Source organism: Crocodylus siamensis, chromosome 2 (assembly GCF_052110815.1).
Source record: "Crocodylus siamensis isolate JL-2025a chromosome 2, ASM5211081v1, whole genome shotgun sequence".
Taxonomy (NCBI): Eukaryota; Metazoa; Chordata; order Crocodylia; family Crocodylidae; genus Crocodylus; species Crocodylus siamensis.
The window spans coordinates 38,853,793-38,868,193 of NC_143396.1; the positions used below are offsets into that span (position 1 = coordinate 38,853,793).

The 14,401-nt window shown below is 43.0% G+C and overlaps 1 protein-coding gene across 3 annotated transcripts in view; it reads left to right on the forward strand.

Annotated features, from left to right (window-relative positions):
- Nucleotides 1-10,486, forward strand: part of TBC1D19 (TBC1 domain family member 19) — a 113,554-nt gene extending 103,068 nt beyond the window's left edge. For all 3 annotated transcript variants that reach the window (XM_090035728.1, XM_090035729.1, XM_090035727.1), the window contains exons 18-21: nt 1,360-1,451; nt 2,339-2,454; nt 8,962-9,032; nt 10,077-10,486. In XM_090035728.1, coding sequence (XP_089891854.1) covers nt 1,360-1,451; nt 2,339-2,454; nt 8,962-9,032; nt 10,077-10,151 — 354 coding nt within the window. In that variant the 3' untranslated portion in view covers nt 10,152-10,486. The remainder of the gene's footprint in view (nt 1-1,359; nt 1,452-2,338; nt 2,455-8,961; nt 9,033-10,076) is intronic.
- Nucleotides 10,487-14,401: the final 3,915 nt, after the last annotated feature.

The following is a 14,401-nucleotide window of genomic DNA, read 5'->3' on the forward strand; positions in this document are numbered from 1 at the left end:
CAGGACACATTCTTAAGATTCATATAGAAATCAGAGACTTATTTGCTACTGAAGTGCTTTCTGATCCATTTAGGTGCATGAGATATCGAGAGGTAGTGAAAGATTGACTTCCGTTTCAGTTTATTTTGTGTTTGTGATTACAATACTTTAATAATGAAGAGCCTTCTAGGAATTGACCACTGTAGTTTACATATCAGATTTTCAATGATGCCTCAATTTTGCCTCCTCTTTAACCAGTGCATCTTTGTGTGCTTGCGTACACTTCTTTTTAGTGCTTCTACGTGAAGGGAAATTTATGTAAATTTTGTTACTGACCTGTGTAAGTGTTTTGTGTTCAGACATTCAGAAGCAACTTGTGAAAGTTTTTTAGTTGCTGCATACTTAATAGTTAATATTATACACACTACAGAAAGTATAATAGCTTTCTTCCTTTTCACAAAAAAGCTTTCTTAGTTTTTGATAATATATTTTCAGGATAAAAACGTTGAATTTTTTAAGCATTGAAGCCTGAAAAGACTGCTAATAATGGGTTGTTCTTACCTGTATAAACTGTCAAGCAAAGCGTTTAAGAACAACAAGCTTCTCGAGATCATGACGTGGTATGCAGATGAATATGGTAGTTAATAAAGTTAATCATTAATAGATAGTTAATAAACATAGTTAGATAGATAATACATAATTTGCTGAAAAGTGAGTTAGGACCTAAACCTGCAAACTGACACTTGGGCATAAAAATGAAGGCAAAGTATATTGAGAGACAAATGATAGGTAACTTATCCTATCCTCGTGATAGCTATTCTGCCTAATAGCAAGTTTTGCCAGATTGGGCCTATATTTTGGGACTTTATGGTAGCCCCGTACTCACGCCAATAAGGAAATTTTCATAGTAGAAAAAATTGACCTACTTTCTCTTTTAAAAATGTATCTCGCCTGTTTTGCTGATTATCAAAGATAATGCACAGAATTTGTATTTTTGTCAATGTCTTTTTGAATAAGATCAAGTATAGCAACTAGCACAAGTATTTTATCAAAATAAAAATACTTCATTGTAGGTCATTACTACACTTAGACCTTGACCATATAAACCTATGCAAGTAGCTCGGAGAAAAATGGAACTATTTATGTATATGATAAAGTTATTCACATATGGAACTGCTTTTATAGGATCAAGGCCTCAACAATTGAAGATATCATGATCTGTCTACTCTAGTTGTGAAATTATGACATTAATATTGTGTCTTACTGCTTAAATTAATACGCATTTGTATTTATACTCAGATATACTTTTATCAAACTTTACAATGGAAAAACTTTTAGTGAAAAATGTGTTTTCAGGATGTGATGATGTTGTTTTGCTAGGGAATTGTGTCGTTATGCTTGCTGTTTGAGACCCTTCTTCAAACCCATCTCCCACAACTCTTTTATCATCTTCGAGAAATTGGGGCGCAACCGTAAGTACTTGCTCCCAATGTGAAACTTGGCTCATGACAATCAGTGCAACTTATATTGTTCTGGAAATGAGGTTCTTTGGTATTTTAATCTAATAGTTATGGTTAGAGTAAAAGCACAGATATCATGTAGGTTTCCCAGTTTCTACTGAAAATCAATTGGAGTTGGGTGTTTAACTTTATTATGTGCTATCAAGTCTCCCCCTTGATATATCTCTACATTATAAAATAAAACGGAAAGCTATTCTTCCAGTTTGCAGGAATTACTGTATTTTCCAGCCATTCATTACTTAGTAATTCTGCCAGATCTGCTAGAGAAAGCTAGATGTATTTCCTGGGATTCAGAAGATTTCTTTTTTTTTTTGTCATGGTCTCCCATAACTTTCTTATCAGAAATATGATCTAGAGCAATGGTGGTCAAACCGCACCTCATGAACCGCATGCAGCTTGACAGCATGGTTCTTGTGGCTCTCTAGGGCTTCTCCACCAAAGTCCCACCCACTTTTCCCCAAGGTGGCCCCTGCAGCCTTGCCAGGTTGCTCAGCACCTCCCCCTCTGCCCCTGCTCTGCAGCCATGCCAAGTTGCTCAGCACATTCTCTTTTCCCTCCCCTCCCCCACCACACTCTGGCTTTGGAGATGGGGCTCCCAGGGTGAGTAACTCTGGCCACCCCGGTCTAAAGGAAGCTATGTTAAGGTGGGTACACAACTGGATTGTGGAATCTTTCCCACTGAGGGATTTTAAGAATAGGTTGGACAAATCTCTCTCAAGAATCGTTTTGATATTGTTGGTCCTGCCTTGGGATCAAGAGAGATGCTAGATGACCTCCTGAGGTCCATTCCAACTCTGTTTTCTAAGATTGTGTAATTTTTACTTGTCTTCCAATTACAGACTACGAATATCATTTAAATGGATGGTACGAGCATTTTCTGGTTATTTAGCAACAGACCAACTCCTACTCTTATGGGACAGAATCCTAGGATACAACTCATTAGAAATTCTTGCTGGTAATGAAAATCTTATTTATAAATAGTTTTAATTTGCATGTAGAATTTAAAAATAATTAAAACATGTCTTACCAAGAGTGGGAAATTCTTTTCCTCTCATGATTACTGAGAACAGAATACAACTATTATTAAGCCAAAAAAATATAACTGTTACATAGGGAAAACAGTAATATATAAATATCCCAGTTCTTACAGAAGTTGTCAGTTAATGAAATACTTAACATTAGAGCATATGTAACAAATGGGTGTCCCAGGGCCAGTCTAAATATAGGCCCACCCACTTGTCTTGGTGCCAGCCACCTGCCTCCTGATCTGCCACGCCTTGATGTTACTAATAATCTGATGTTAATTAGGTAGGAGGCTGTCCACTTATCTGCCCTGATGACAGGGGTTTATGTATACGACTCCGACCTCCCCTTATCATATCCCATGCCTTGCTGATGTTTCCTTCAGTGGCCCATACTAGGACCCATACACATACACTGACCCCCAAGTCTGCACACAGTCTCGGCGCTCTAGCCCAGACCTTAGGAATCAGGGCTCTGAGCCCTGTCCTAAAGCCTTCCCTGGGCTATCCCCTTATCCCTAACCCTGGCAGTGTGCGCACGCGTGCAGGCCCGGGCAGTGTGTGTGTGTGCGCGTGCGTGCAGGCACGGGCAGTGTGTGTGTGTGTGTGTGTGTGCACGCGCGCGTGCAGGCACGGGCAATGTGTGTGTGTGTGTGTGTGTGTGTGCGCGCGCGCGTGCAGGCACGGGCAGTGTGTGTGTGTGTGTGCGCGCATGCAGGCACGGGCAGTGTGTGTGTGTGTGTGTGTGTGTGCAGGCACGGGCTCTGTGTGTGTGTGCAGGTGTTAGGGGGCGGGACTTCCAGTCACAAGATGGTAACTAGGGGGCAGGGCACCTGTCAAGGGGCGGGGCTACCCATGTGACCCTTGACAACTTGCCAAAACTTGGCAAGCAGCCCTCCACCTGAAATAATTGCCCACCCTTGCCCTATGCTGTGTACTTTCTGGTCTCTTCAGGAGAGTGGAGGCTGAGATGGATGTGGGGACTCCTGCTTTTCAGCCTGTGGGCTGGAGAGAAGGATTCTTTATATGCCTTTTGGCCTCCTTGGGTCCCTGAGGATAGCCAGGCACATAGGAAAGCACGCTTTGACTTCCTACCCTGGCTGGGGAGGTGCATAGAGCAGAGCACCGAGTGATGCTAGAGGACCAGCAGTCAGGTTTCCCCATGGGGCAGCTCAAATAAATGCTGCAAATATGCATTTGTCCCAGCAATTTATTCCCATCTTCCTGCACCGTGTTTCAAGTAGGTGGTCAGTCTGTCCTGTACATCTTGATGTTGCTGGGGGTTGTAGCTATGCACGAGTGGCTCAGGTGATTCTGACTACGGCACAAATTTAATGACTGCCACCACCAAACCTTCGCTGTGGCTTCCAAACTTGTTCTCTTCAAAAAGCTGCAGAATGTTGTAGATTATCAAACTCCTGGCAATGTGCACCTGACTTTGAGACGTTCAAAATGAGTTCTGGTGTTGTCCTGAAGCTATTTAGCTCGTAGTTAAACACTTCTGTTCTGTGATATAGTGTCAGCACACAATTTCTTGATCCATGGCAGCAACACATGGGCAGGGCCTCTGCATATTAGTGGGGGGATGATGATACCTTTGATATCTGTGTGGGAAATGGTGCTGGTGTTCCCATTTGAGCGATCCTTGTCTAATCAAAAAAACCAAGGTAGAGTTGTAGATAGCTCTTGCATGCTAGTTACCTTACACTCTAGCACTGATGCGTTTTGGCCTCCCACAGTTGTCTATAGTGCCTACAGCACACAGGGAAAAAGGGTTTTTTCCATTGATAGAAGGTTGAAGCATTGAAATGTGTTTCCATCAATTGCCCAAATATGGTTGGGGAACCTGTACATACATAACTGTCAGTAACCTGGGGATCCAAATGCAGAAGGAAGTGTGAGCTGAGCATCTAATTGGCTCTGCTCAATTCACTCATGGCAACATGAACAGTAGATTTGCCCACACCAAGTAGGGGCCCTGCACAGACGCAACCATTGAAGTGGTCTATGCTTGGAAGTGCTCCAAAGAGCAAGTGTTTGGATGTTCGTGGCCAAATGCTTCAGAAGTGATCTTCAAAAATCTGTGGAGCATCTTTAAAACACCTTTTTTTTTTTTTAAAAGTGCCTCCTGAAATGTATCTATACTCCATGGAGCACAGTTGGGGGTGGGGTGGGGTGGGGTGGTGCTTAGCATCATCCCTGTTCTGTTCCACCCAGCTGTGAGGGGAGAGGGCCTAGACCAGGGCAGAGTCAATGGGTGATCCTGTATGCCTAGCTCTCTTTGAGGCCCTTCAGAAACCAAGAGACATTGAACAGGGTTCTGCTCTCTCTTATTTCTTTCAGAGCCTGGAGGCCAAGACTTGCAGGGACTCCAGCTCTTCAGCCAGGGGGCTAGAGAGAAGCTTTCCTTGCAGGTTTCTTGGCCTCCTTAGGTCCCTGAGGATAGCCAGGCAAACACAAAAAATGTTCACTGGCTACCCACCCTTGGGGGCATGGGGGTGGGGCGTAGCACTGAGGGTGCTAGAGAACCAAGCAACCCCGCGTCATATACCCTGGCTGGGTAGCATTGCTGTTTTATGCCATTGTGGCACTATTGAAGCACCCCAGGGAGGCAGGGGAGAAGGAGTGCAGTTGGTGGCCACATCTGTATAGCACTGAAGTTTTCACTTGGAGCAGAATTTGGATTGTCAAAGGGTTTCTCATGTTATTTATCTACCTACACAGTTGTGGGGTTGGCTCGCTGTGGAGTTTGGTATGTGACCTTCTGAAAGTTCTCATAGTTTCATAGTTGGAAGGGTTGGAAGGGACTTGAGCAAATCATCAAGTCTGACCCCCTGCCATGGGCAGGAAAGAATGCTGGGGTCAAATGACCCCGGCTATGTGATTATCTAGCCTCCTTTTGAAGACCCCCAGGGTAGGAGCAAGGACCACTTCCCTTGGAAGTTGGTTCCAGATCCTAGCTGCCCTGACTGTGAAGTTGTGCCTCCTGATGTCTAGCCTGAATCTACTCTCAGTCGACTTATGGCCGTTATTCCCAGTTACTCCTGGTAGCGCTTGGGGGAACAGGGACCTCCCATAGCCTGCTGGTTCCCCTTGGCCAGTTTATAGACAGCCACCAGATCCCATCTCAGCCTTCTTTTGTGAATACTGAACAGGTTCAGGTTCCATAGCCTCTCCTTGTAGGGTCTGCCCTGCTGCCCCCTGATCCCTCTCTTCACGCCCAGTCATTTCCCAGGACCTATCGCCCTAGCAGGCCCCCACCCATGCATACATGCCTCCCACAGTACAGGGGACACCCCACAACCCTCCCTGAGATCCTGGCCGTGCCAGCCCTCGCTTGTGAACACTGCTCCTCGCCTGCCCAAGGGCCCCTCCGACATTGGGAGTTATGGTGAGATGTTACGGGGGTGGGACGGACGGGGGCTGACCTGGCCTGCGACAACTCATCAAAACTCCTTGTGTGGCCCCTGGGCCCAAATAATTTCCTACCCTGTCTTAAAGCCTGCTTATATACATAGGGCTGGAAGGGACCTCCTGTGTTGCCATTTGTTGTCCCTTACTAGCACAGGCAGCTACATTGTGTAATCTTTCATAAACTTATGAAGCTTCTTCTTGAAACTAATTAGGTTTTGCCCCTGCTGTTCTTAGAAAGCTGTTTCAGAACCACTTATGTTTAGAAATTTCCTCTTTTGTTAAAATTGTCCTTAGTTTAACTAGGTTTTTTCCCTCCCTAATGTTTACTAGTGTATTTATAAAGAGCAATCGTATTTCTCCAGCCTTTGCTTGGTGACTCTTCTTCTGTAGCACACTAACAAGCCACACACATGCGGTGAAGTTCCATGATGTTCTCTGTGAGATGGTCACTCAGCATAGTTTCTTGGTCCTTGCTCATGCACCCTATTCACATAGATAAGGATATGGAAGATATGGAGAGACAAGACTTCATAAACATAACCAGTTTATGAACTACTCCACCCCACTATGAGGGAGGAGGGCCTAGAGAGGGGCAGAGTCAGTGAGTATATTCCTGTGTGCCCAGTTGTCTTTGCAGCCTGCCATGAGCTGGTGGGGGTGTGCCCACAGCATGTCATAGTTTCATAGTTGGTAGGGTTGGAAGGGATCTAAGCAGATCATCTAATCCGACCCCCTGCCATGGGCAGCAAAGGATGCTGGGGTCAAATGACCCCGGCTAGGTGGCTGTCTAGCCTCCTTTTGAAGACCCCCAGGGTAGCAGCAAGCACCACTTCCCTTGGAAGTTGGTTCCAGCTCCTAGCCTCCTTGACTGTAAAGTAGTGCCTTCTGATATCTAGCCTGAATCTATTCTCAGTCAACTTATGGCCCTTATTCCTTGTTCCTCCTGGTAGTGCTTGGAGGAACAGGGACACTCCTGTTGCCTGCTGGTCCCCTTTGGCAAGTTTTATAGACAGCCACCAGATCTCTTCTCAGCCTTCTCTTGTGGAGGCTGAACAAGTTCAGGTCCCATAGCCTGTCCTTGTAGGGCCTGCCCTGCTGCCCCCTAATCATGCGAGTGGCCTTCCTCTGGACTGTCTCAATGCTGTCCACATCCCTCCTGAAGTGTGGCACCCAGAACTGGACACAGTACTCCAGCTGCGGTCTGACTAATGTTGCAGAGAGGGGGAGGATCACCTCCTTGGACCTGCTCATGATGCATCTTTGGATGCATGACAAAGTGCAGTTAGCCATCCTGACCGCATCCCCACATTGGTGGCCCGTGTTCAGCTTTGAATCAATAATGACACCAAGATCTTTCTCTGCCTCTGTGCTGACAAGAAAGAGTTCCCCAGCCTATAGGTATGCTGCTGGTTCTTCCTCTCCAGGTGCAACACCTTGTACTTGTCCGTATTGAAAGCCATATTATTCTCATCCACCCACCTCTGTAACCTGTCAAGATCTAGTTGTAGCCTGTCCCTCTCTTGTAGTGTGCTCAGTTCTCCTCACATTTTAGTGTCATCTGTGAACTTGAACAAGGTGCTTTTCACCCCCTCGAAATCACCGATGAAGATGTTGAACAGTGCAGGCCTGAGGACCAAGCTCTGGGGAACTCCACTGCTCACATCTCTCCAGGTCAAAAATGACCTGTCCACCACCACTCTCTGGTTGCGGCCCTCCAGCCAGTTTGCAACCCATCTGACTGTGTAGGCCTTGACACCACAGACACCTAATTGTTTAATGAGGATGGAGTGAGAGACAGTGTCAAAGGCCTTCCTAAAGTCCAGGAAGACTGTGTCCACCACGGCGCCTGCGTCCCAGGCTTTGGGCTTGGAGGACCATCTCCTTAAGGAACGACTACTCTTCTTGGATTCCCAACTCCCCTCCCCTCAGTCAGTGAGCTCCTTACAGGAAGCATCTGTTCTGCTGCTCTGTGGAGCTGAACATGACTCCCTCTTCTTGCTCAGTGCTCCTTGGGAGTTGTGTGGCTAACCTGTGGAAGTCAAAGGGCAGGGGGATTCCCAAACTTTCTACCTCAGAGCTGCCACCTGTTAACTCAGTGAGGAAGATGGGGTTGCAAGCAACTCAAGGATACATGGTACTTTCCTGTTTCCTACATGAAACGACAACTCATACTTCTGTGGGATGAGTGACTCATTTTGTCATAATTTAAGTCAGGGTTATCCAACTCCTGGCCAATGGGCTGCATGCTGCCTAAGGGGTTAATTTGAGGCCCCTGGGCTCCCACACTGATGCTGCTTCCTTATTGCACTGGCCACAGAAGCAACTGAGAGCTCCAGGCTCCCCTCCCCTTCGCTTACTTCTCCCTTCTCCTCCCCCCAGTTGGTGCAGGCCATGGCAGTGCAGCTGCATCTCAGGGAACTGGGAGGGGGTCAGAGGCCCATGCAGGCAGCACTGTGCAGAAGGAGTACTCGCACATGGTACAGTCGGTGCAGCATGGTGCAGGGAGTGTCTGTGCATAGTTCAGTGCAGCACAGTTGGGAAGGGGGCAATATCCACACAAAGCACTGTGCAGAATAGTGGGGAGATGGGGGGAGTGCCTGCATAGGGGGGCAGTGCACCTAAGCAGCATGTGGCCCCAGGGGCACCTGGCCCACACTGGTGCAGCCCCTGTGGCTTGCAACACCCTTACAAATTGGACAGCCCTGATTTAAGTCAGTGTGTCTTTACACTCATCTCTTAGCACCTAAGTGAACACTGTTTTATTCCAGTTTAAGTATATGGCGAGACCATTGCAGGACACTATCCACATCCTTAATTTCAAATGCAGACTTATTCTGCTTGTCCAAGGAATATAGTCACATCTTTATGGATCTTTTAGACAAGAATTAGAATGCTAGAATACATTTTGTATTATGGTTCAAAACAAAATAATGACTACAAAAAGAAAGTTAGTGCTTTAGATCCTGAATTAATTCCAACAACTAATTAGTAGGTCAGTAGTTTATACGTCATACATTCTTTTTCAGTCCTGGCAGCTGCTGTGTTTGCTTTCCGAGCAGTGAACCTGATGGAGGTGACATCACTGGCTGCAGCTGAAGTAAGGATATGTTTCACTTACAGGAGATTGAAATAGTTTCTGATGTGTTGCCAGCTGCAGTAATTTAAGCTTCAGATGGATGTGCTATGCAATGCGCAGCTTTATGCTTCAATTCATATGTTCAGGAAAAATGGAAAGGAAATTGAGTAAAATTCCTTTTCTGGCACATGCAAAATATTATCTTTGTTATCAATAATATAGTATAGCTGAGTTATTTGGTCAGATGTGAATTACCTGCCTACTTTTATCTGTTCTATATTCATATCCCCAATTGTATTAAAATATACTTTAAAAATCTAGTGGAGCATTATACAGTCGTCTTTTTAAAAGAATTAAAAGGGTAGCTGCTTCTATCCCTTTTTAATATTATGTAACTGTTAAAAGGTTGTTTTTTTATCAAATATTGACATAGAAATTTCATCTTCCTATGTGTCGTCATGTTGTATATGTGAAAACCCACTAGAATGAAGATTGTTATTTTTTACTAACTAGTATTTTGTTAAAAATATTTTTTTCCTTTTTTAAAAAAAGGAAGCCAATACAAATCATGTTGTTTATATTATAGAAAGTTTTTGTTAATGACTAAGTTAATTCTTAAAAGCAAACTCCAATCAGAAGAGGATGACTCACTTTAAGTAATCATTAAAGTCATAGACTTACTTCACAAGTACAACTCAAGACACAGGATAAGGATTCATAATGTGCAATTATTTTTAGAAGCAAGTTGAAATGTTAGATGTCTTATATACCCATGATACCACATATATTTGAAGTAAGTCTAACAACTAAAATAAAGTTACAGTTTATTCTATGCCTATACTTGTCATTTTTATTGAAATGTTAGACTGAAAAATCTGACAAAAAGGAATCTCTATAGACTGATATAAATTTGCATATGTTTCTAGGCAAATCTGAAAAAGCTAATTACTGTCACTATCATTCTTTGCAAGTTTGGTGCAACTTTTTTTGATTTCTTAGAAACTCCGTAAGAGAAATGTGATTCAGGTGTCAAGTTTAACAAATCGTTTTTGTTCTTTACTGCAGGCTGTACTTGCTGACCTTTCGACCCTGAAGGTTATGCCTCTTCTTCAAATCTTCCTGTTTGCCACTGTCACTTGATCTACTCCAAGGCCACTGACACCACATACATCTCCAGTCTTTCACTAGAAACTAATAATGAACTATGCAATGTCTGCATAAAACCAAAATTAACCGTATGTATGAAAGTCATTTTACAGATCATGTTTCTCATACAGATAAATCCAAGGTTTCTTATGGATAAAACTATGGCTTTGAACTCCTATCCTGTGCATGCTGCTGAGTTTCATCACAACAGCAATAGATACAAGTGATTTGATGGAGGTGGTTACTTCTTCACATAAATAATACAAACTAGTACATAAAATGCATGTAATATCAAATGGAAAAATAAAGGTAACATAATTTTCAATCTATTGTGGGTGCTGTGACGGTTCCATTAATGCACATTCAGAAAAAGCTGTCTTCCTTCTGAAACCCCATACTAGTAAGGTTGCTAACTCAACAGTGCAGTAAGACTTCAAAAAAGGATAGTTTCACTTCTGAGAACTTTTATCTCTTTCTTAGAAGAATATAACAACATGCTTCTTATTCATTTTTTCTGTTTTATTTTTTTGCACATAGGAATTGTCTCCCTTTAATTTCCCATTTCCCTCCTGTCTGTTTTGTTTATCTACAGCTTTTCTGTATCCATTACAAAGTATCAGTTTGAAAAGTGCCCTATTTCCCTTCAAATTTCAGTTTGGTCCTCAACTTTCTTAGGTACCTTTTGAAAGTCCTACCCATCAGAGGTCCTGTGTTGCAGGAGCTGTTCCTTGTGTGAAAAAGGTTGGGCTTAGCTTCTTTTAAGACAGTGGTGGCCAACCTGTGGCGTGCATGTGTAGTGGCATGAGCAGCCCCTGTGTGTGACACATGGCAGACCGGAGATTGGATAGGCAGATTAGGGCAGGAAGAAGAAAGCAGAGTGGCAGATTTGAGCAGATGGAAGGAAGCAGGAAACAATGCAGCTGATTGGGTAGGGGAAGGGGATCAGAATGGCACCTGGGGAAAGTGTGGGCCTAACTTGTGGCTTAACTGCCAAAAAGGGTAGCTCCCACTGCTTTAAAACTCAGAGTCTGTCACTCTCTCCTCTCACATGGTTTCTTTGGGAACTTTTGTGTAGTGCATTTTCCAGTTTTTCTGCCATTACTGGTGGAGCAGCTCAAGCTTCAACTCAGGATCAAATCCAAACTCATCCCTGTGTAACCAGGCATTGCATTTTTTGTTAATCTGTCAGATCTGTTATTTCTTTTAATGATGTCCTCTAATTTTTCTACAGGTTCTGTAATTGCAAAGTAAGCCATTAACAGGAATTAAGGCAGGGGCGTTAACATAAAGTCCAACAGCTTGATCCAGCTCGCAGTGTCTCAGTTTCTCTCTCTCTCTCTCTCTCTCCCCCTCTCTCTCTCTCTCTCTCTCTCTCTCTCTGTCCCTGTCCTGCTAGGTTACCAGTGGCCTATTGGAAGTTGGAGGTCATGGCCTGCTGCAGAACACAGGGCTGAAGCCTTGTTTTACCTCTGGACCAGTCCACAAGATCCATTCTGCAAGGAGCCCTATGGTCTGGATCTGGCCAGGGCCCCAGATAAATGTGACCCCTCTTTAGGTTAATGATATCTTAGTACTTGCAAATGATCGCAGTCAAAACTAGGTAATGTGTATAACAATACTATACAATAATATAGCCCTTGGATTTCCTATAACTCTTCATTCAAAGTAAATATTTACCTTCAGATAATAAATAAATATATGCAATTGTCATTGGGCAGGACAGAACTTGGCCCTTTCTATTTCAAGAGAGATCCTGTACATGGTTTCATTAGCACAAGACTGTTACCTACATTATTCATGAACATCATTAAAAACTTATTTTTTGAGGCTCAGAAGAATCATTCCTATACCTGGCATCTAAATTGGGCATTCTGAATGATGACAGACTTGGAATCCTCCTAGTTCATTGTGACCATGTTTAGACCACAGACTTACAGCAATAGATATAAAATTTACTGTAACTTGTAGCACTATTCCTCTTCTGAGAGGAATCAGGGTAGACTAATTAGTGCTGCTGAGTGAGAATGCCAATTAGCCATTTAGCCCGCTTGTGCTGTGGCCTCAGCTATGTTGCCTCCAACTGGCAGATAGAATATTATACACTAAGCATCTTGTGTGTATGAATGTATGATTCACTTCTGTTGATTACCAACCACTCTCTGGCTCTGAGGTTGGACCCAGGGAGTAGTAGTCGATGGATAACGCTTCATGACCAGTGGTGTCTCCTAAGGCTCCATCTTTAATAATGTCTTTATTAACAATGTGGACACTGGTGTCAGAGGCAGACTAACCAAGTTTGCTGATGAAACCAAACTTTGGGGTAAAGTGTCCACATGTGAGGATAGGCTGGTGGTCCTGGCTGACCTTTCTGGCTTAGAAAGTGGGTGGATAAAAACCTGATGACATTCAATACAGAAAATTGCAAGGTATTCCACCTTGGAGGAAGAAAAACCTGCATCATGCTTATAGGCTCAGCAGTGCTATGCTTGCTTGCACCGTGGCTGAAAGGGACTTGCGGATCAGGATTGACCACAAGATGAACATGAGCCACCAATGCGATGTCACAGCTGGTAAAGCGAACAAAACTCTGGCTTGCACCCATAGATGCTTCTCAGGCAAATCTCAGGATGTCATCCTCCCGCTGTACTCAGCCTTGGTGAGGCCACAGCTAGAGTACTGCATCCAATTCTGGGCTCCACAATTCAAGAAGGATGTGGAGATGCTAGAGAGAGTCCAGAGGAGAGCCATGCACATGATCAGAGGGCAAGTGAAACAGGCCTTATGAAGAGAGGCTGAGAACCATGGGATTCTTCATTCTGGAAAAGTGTAGGCTTAGGGGTGACCTGGTGGCAGCCTATAAGTATATAAAGGGTGTGCATCAGGAGCTGTTTAAAAGCAATGGACCCTTTTTTTTGAGATCTTGGCTATAAAATAGTAAAAATACATAAACAGCTACATGTGGACTTTTGTTTTTGTCTTCAGTGGGAATTATGAGTATGAATTGCAAAAGCCATTTTGTCCAATATAACTTGTCCAGTATCCTGTATTTTTCTTGTTCAGTGCTTGTTTGTTTGAAAATAACAGAAACAAATGTTTTAGTTTCTGATTGTTTTCATATTTCTAGATACAGATCTTCTTTTTTTTTCTTTCTTTCTTTTTTTGCTGCTGCTGCCTGCTCTGGATGACCAGATATTGACTCTTTTCTTATTGTCCACCCCTAAAAATAATACAATCTGGCAAGTTCATCCTGTGTGTCAAATAGTTTAAGAATGCAAAACAAAATAGTTTCTAAAAAATAACCCAATTTATCTGTAGCCAATACTTACAAATATACATAATATTATGTATACATATGTTGCTAATGTAATCTACATGGCTGGATAAGGGACCAAAAGAATAACTAGAGCAGAATTTCTGTCAACTTATTTTTTAAGGGGAATTTTGGTCATGGTAGCAAATTTCATTTCCAGAAACAGAACATGGAGAAAAAGTATCTTAATATGAAACATCTAAAGAAAGGAAGAGATTTGAATTTCAAAGACAAATTTTCACACATCACCAAAAAATGTTCTAAAAAAATTACAAGGTCCCATAACACTTTTAATAAAATTAAAGGCTTAATCTTTTATTCTTTCCTCAAGTTAAGTTGATACTGATTTTTAATTTTATTTGATAAGAGGTTACAGGCTCAGATTCTAATTTGTGTGTGTGTATATTTTTATACATATATGTATATGTGTGTGTGTGTGTGTGTGTGTGTGTGTAATGAATAAATATGTGTGTATGAATGCATGATTCACTTCTGTCGACTACCACTCTCTGGGTCCAACCTCAGAGTGGTAGTCAACAGAAGTGAATCATCATGGCGCTTTATGACCAGTAGTGTCCACCAAGGCTCCATCCTTGGACCTGTACTCTTCAACGTCTTTATTAACCATGTGGACACTGGTGTCAGAGGTAGAGTGGCCAAGCTTGCTGATGGCACCAAACTTTGGGGTACAATGCCCACCCTCTCTATATAGAGCTCCTTATTTAGGCACATTACAACTTTCTAGGACAGATATTCCCTCTGGGATGTCATGAAAAAGAAACGTTTGCCCTATGTTGTTTCAGTAAGTTAATTACCTGTTTCAGAGAATGCATTTAAAATAGTCTGTCACTTTAAAGGGAAATGGTTGCTGTGTTGGAATATTTTATATTACATAATAAAGTGCATCTTAAGATATTTAATCAGGGTTTGGGTT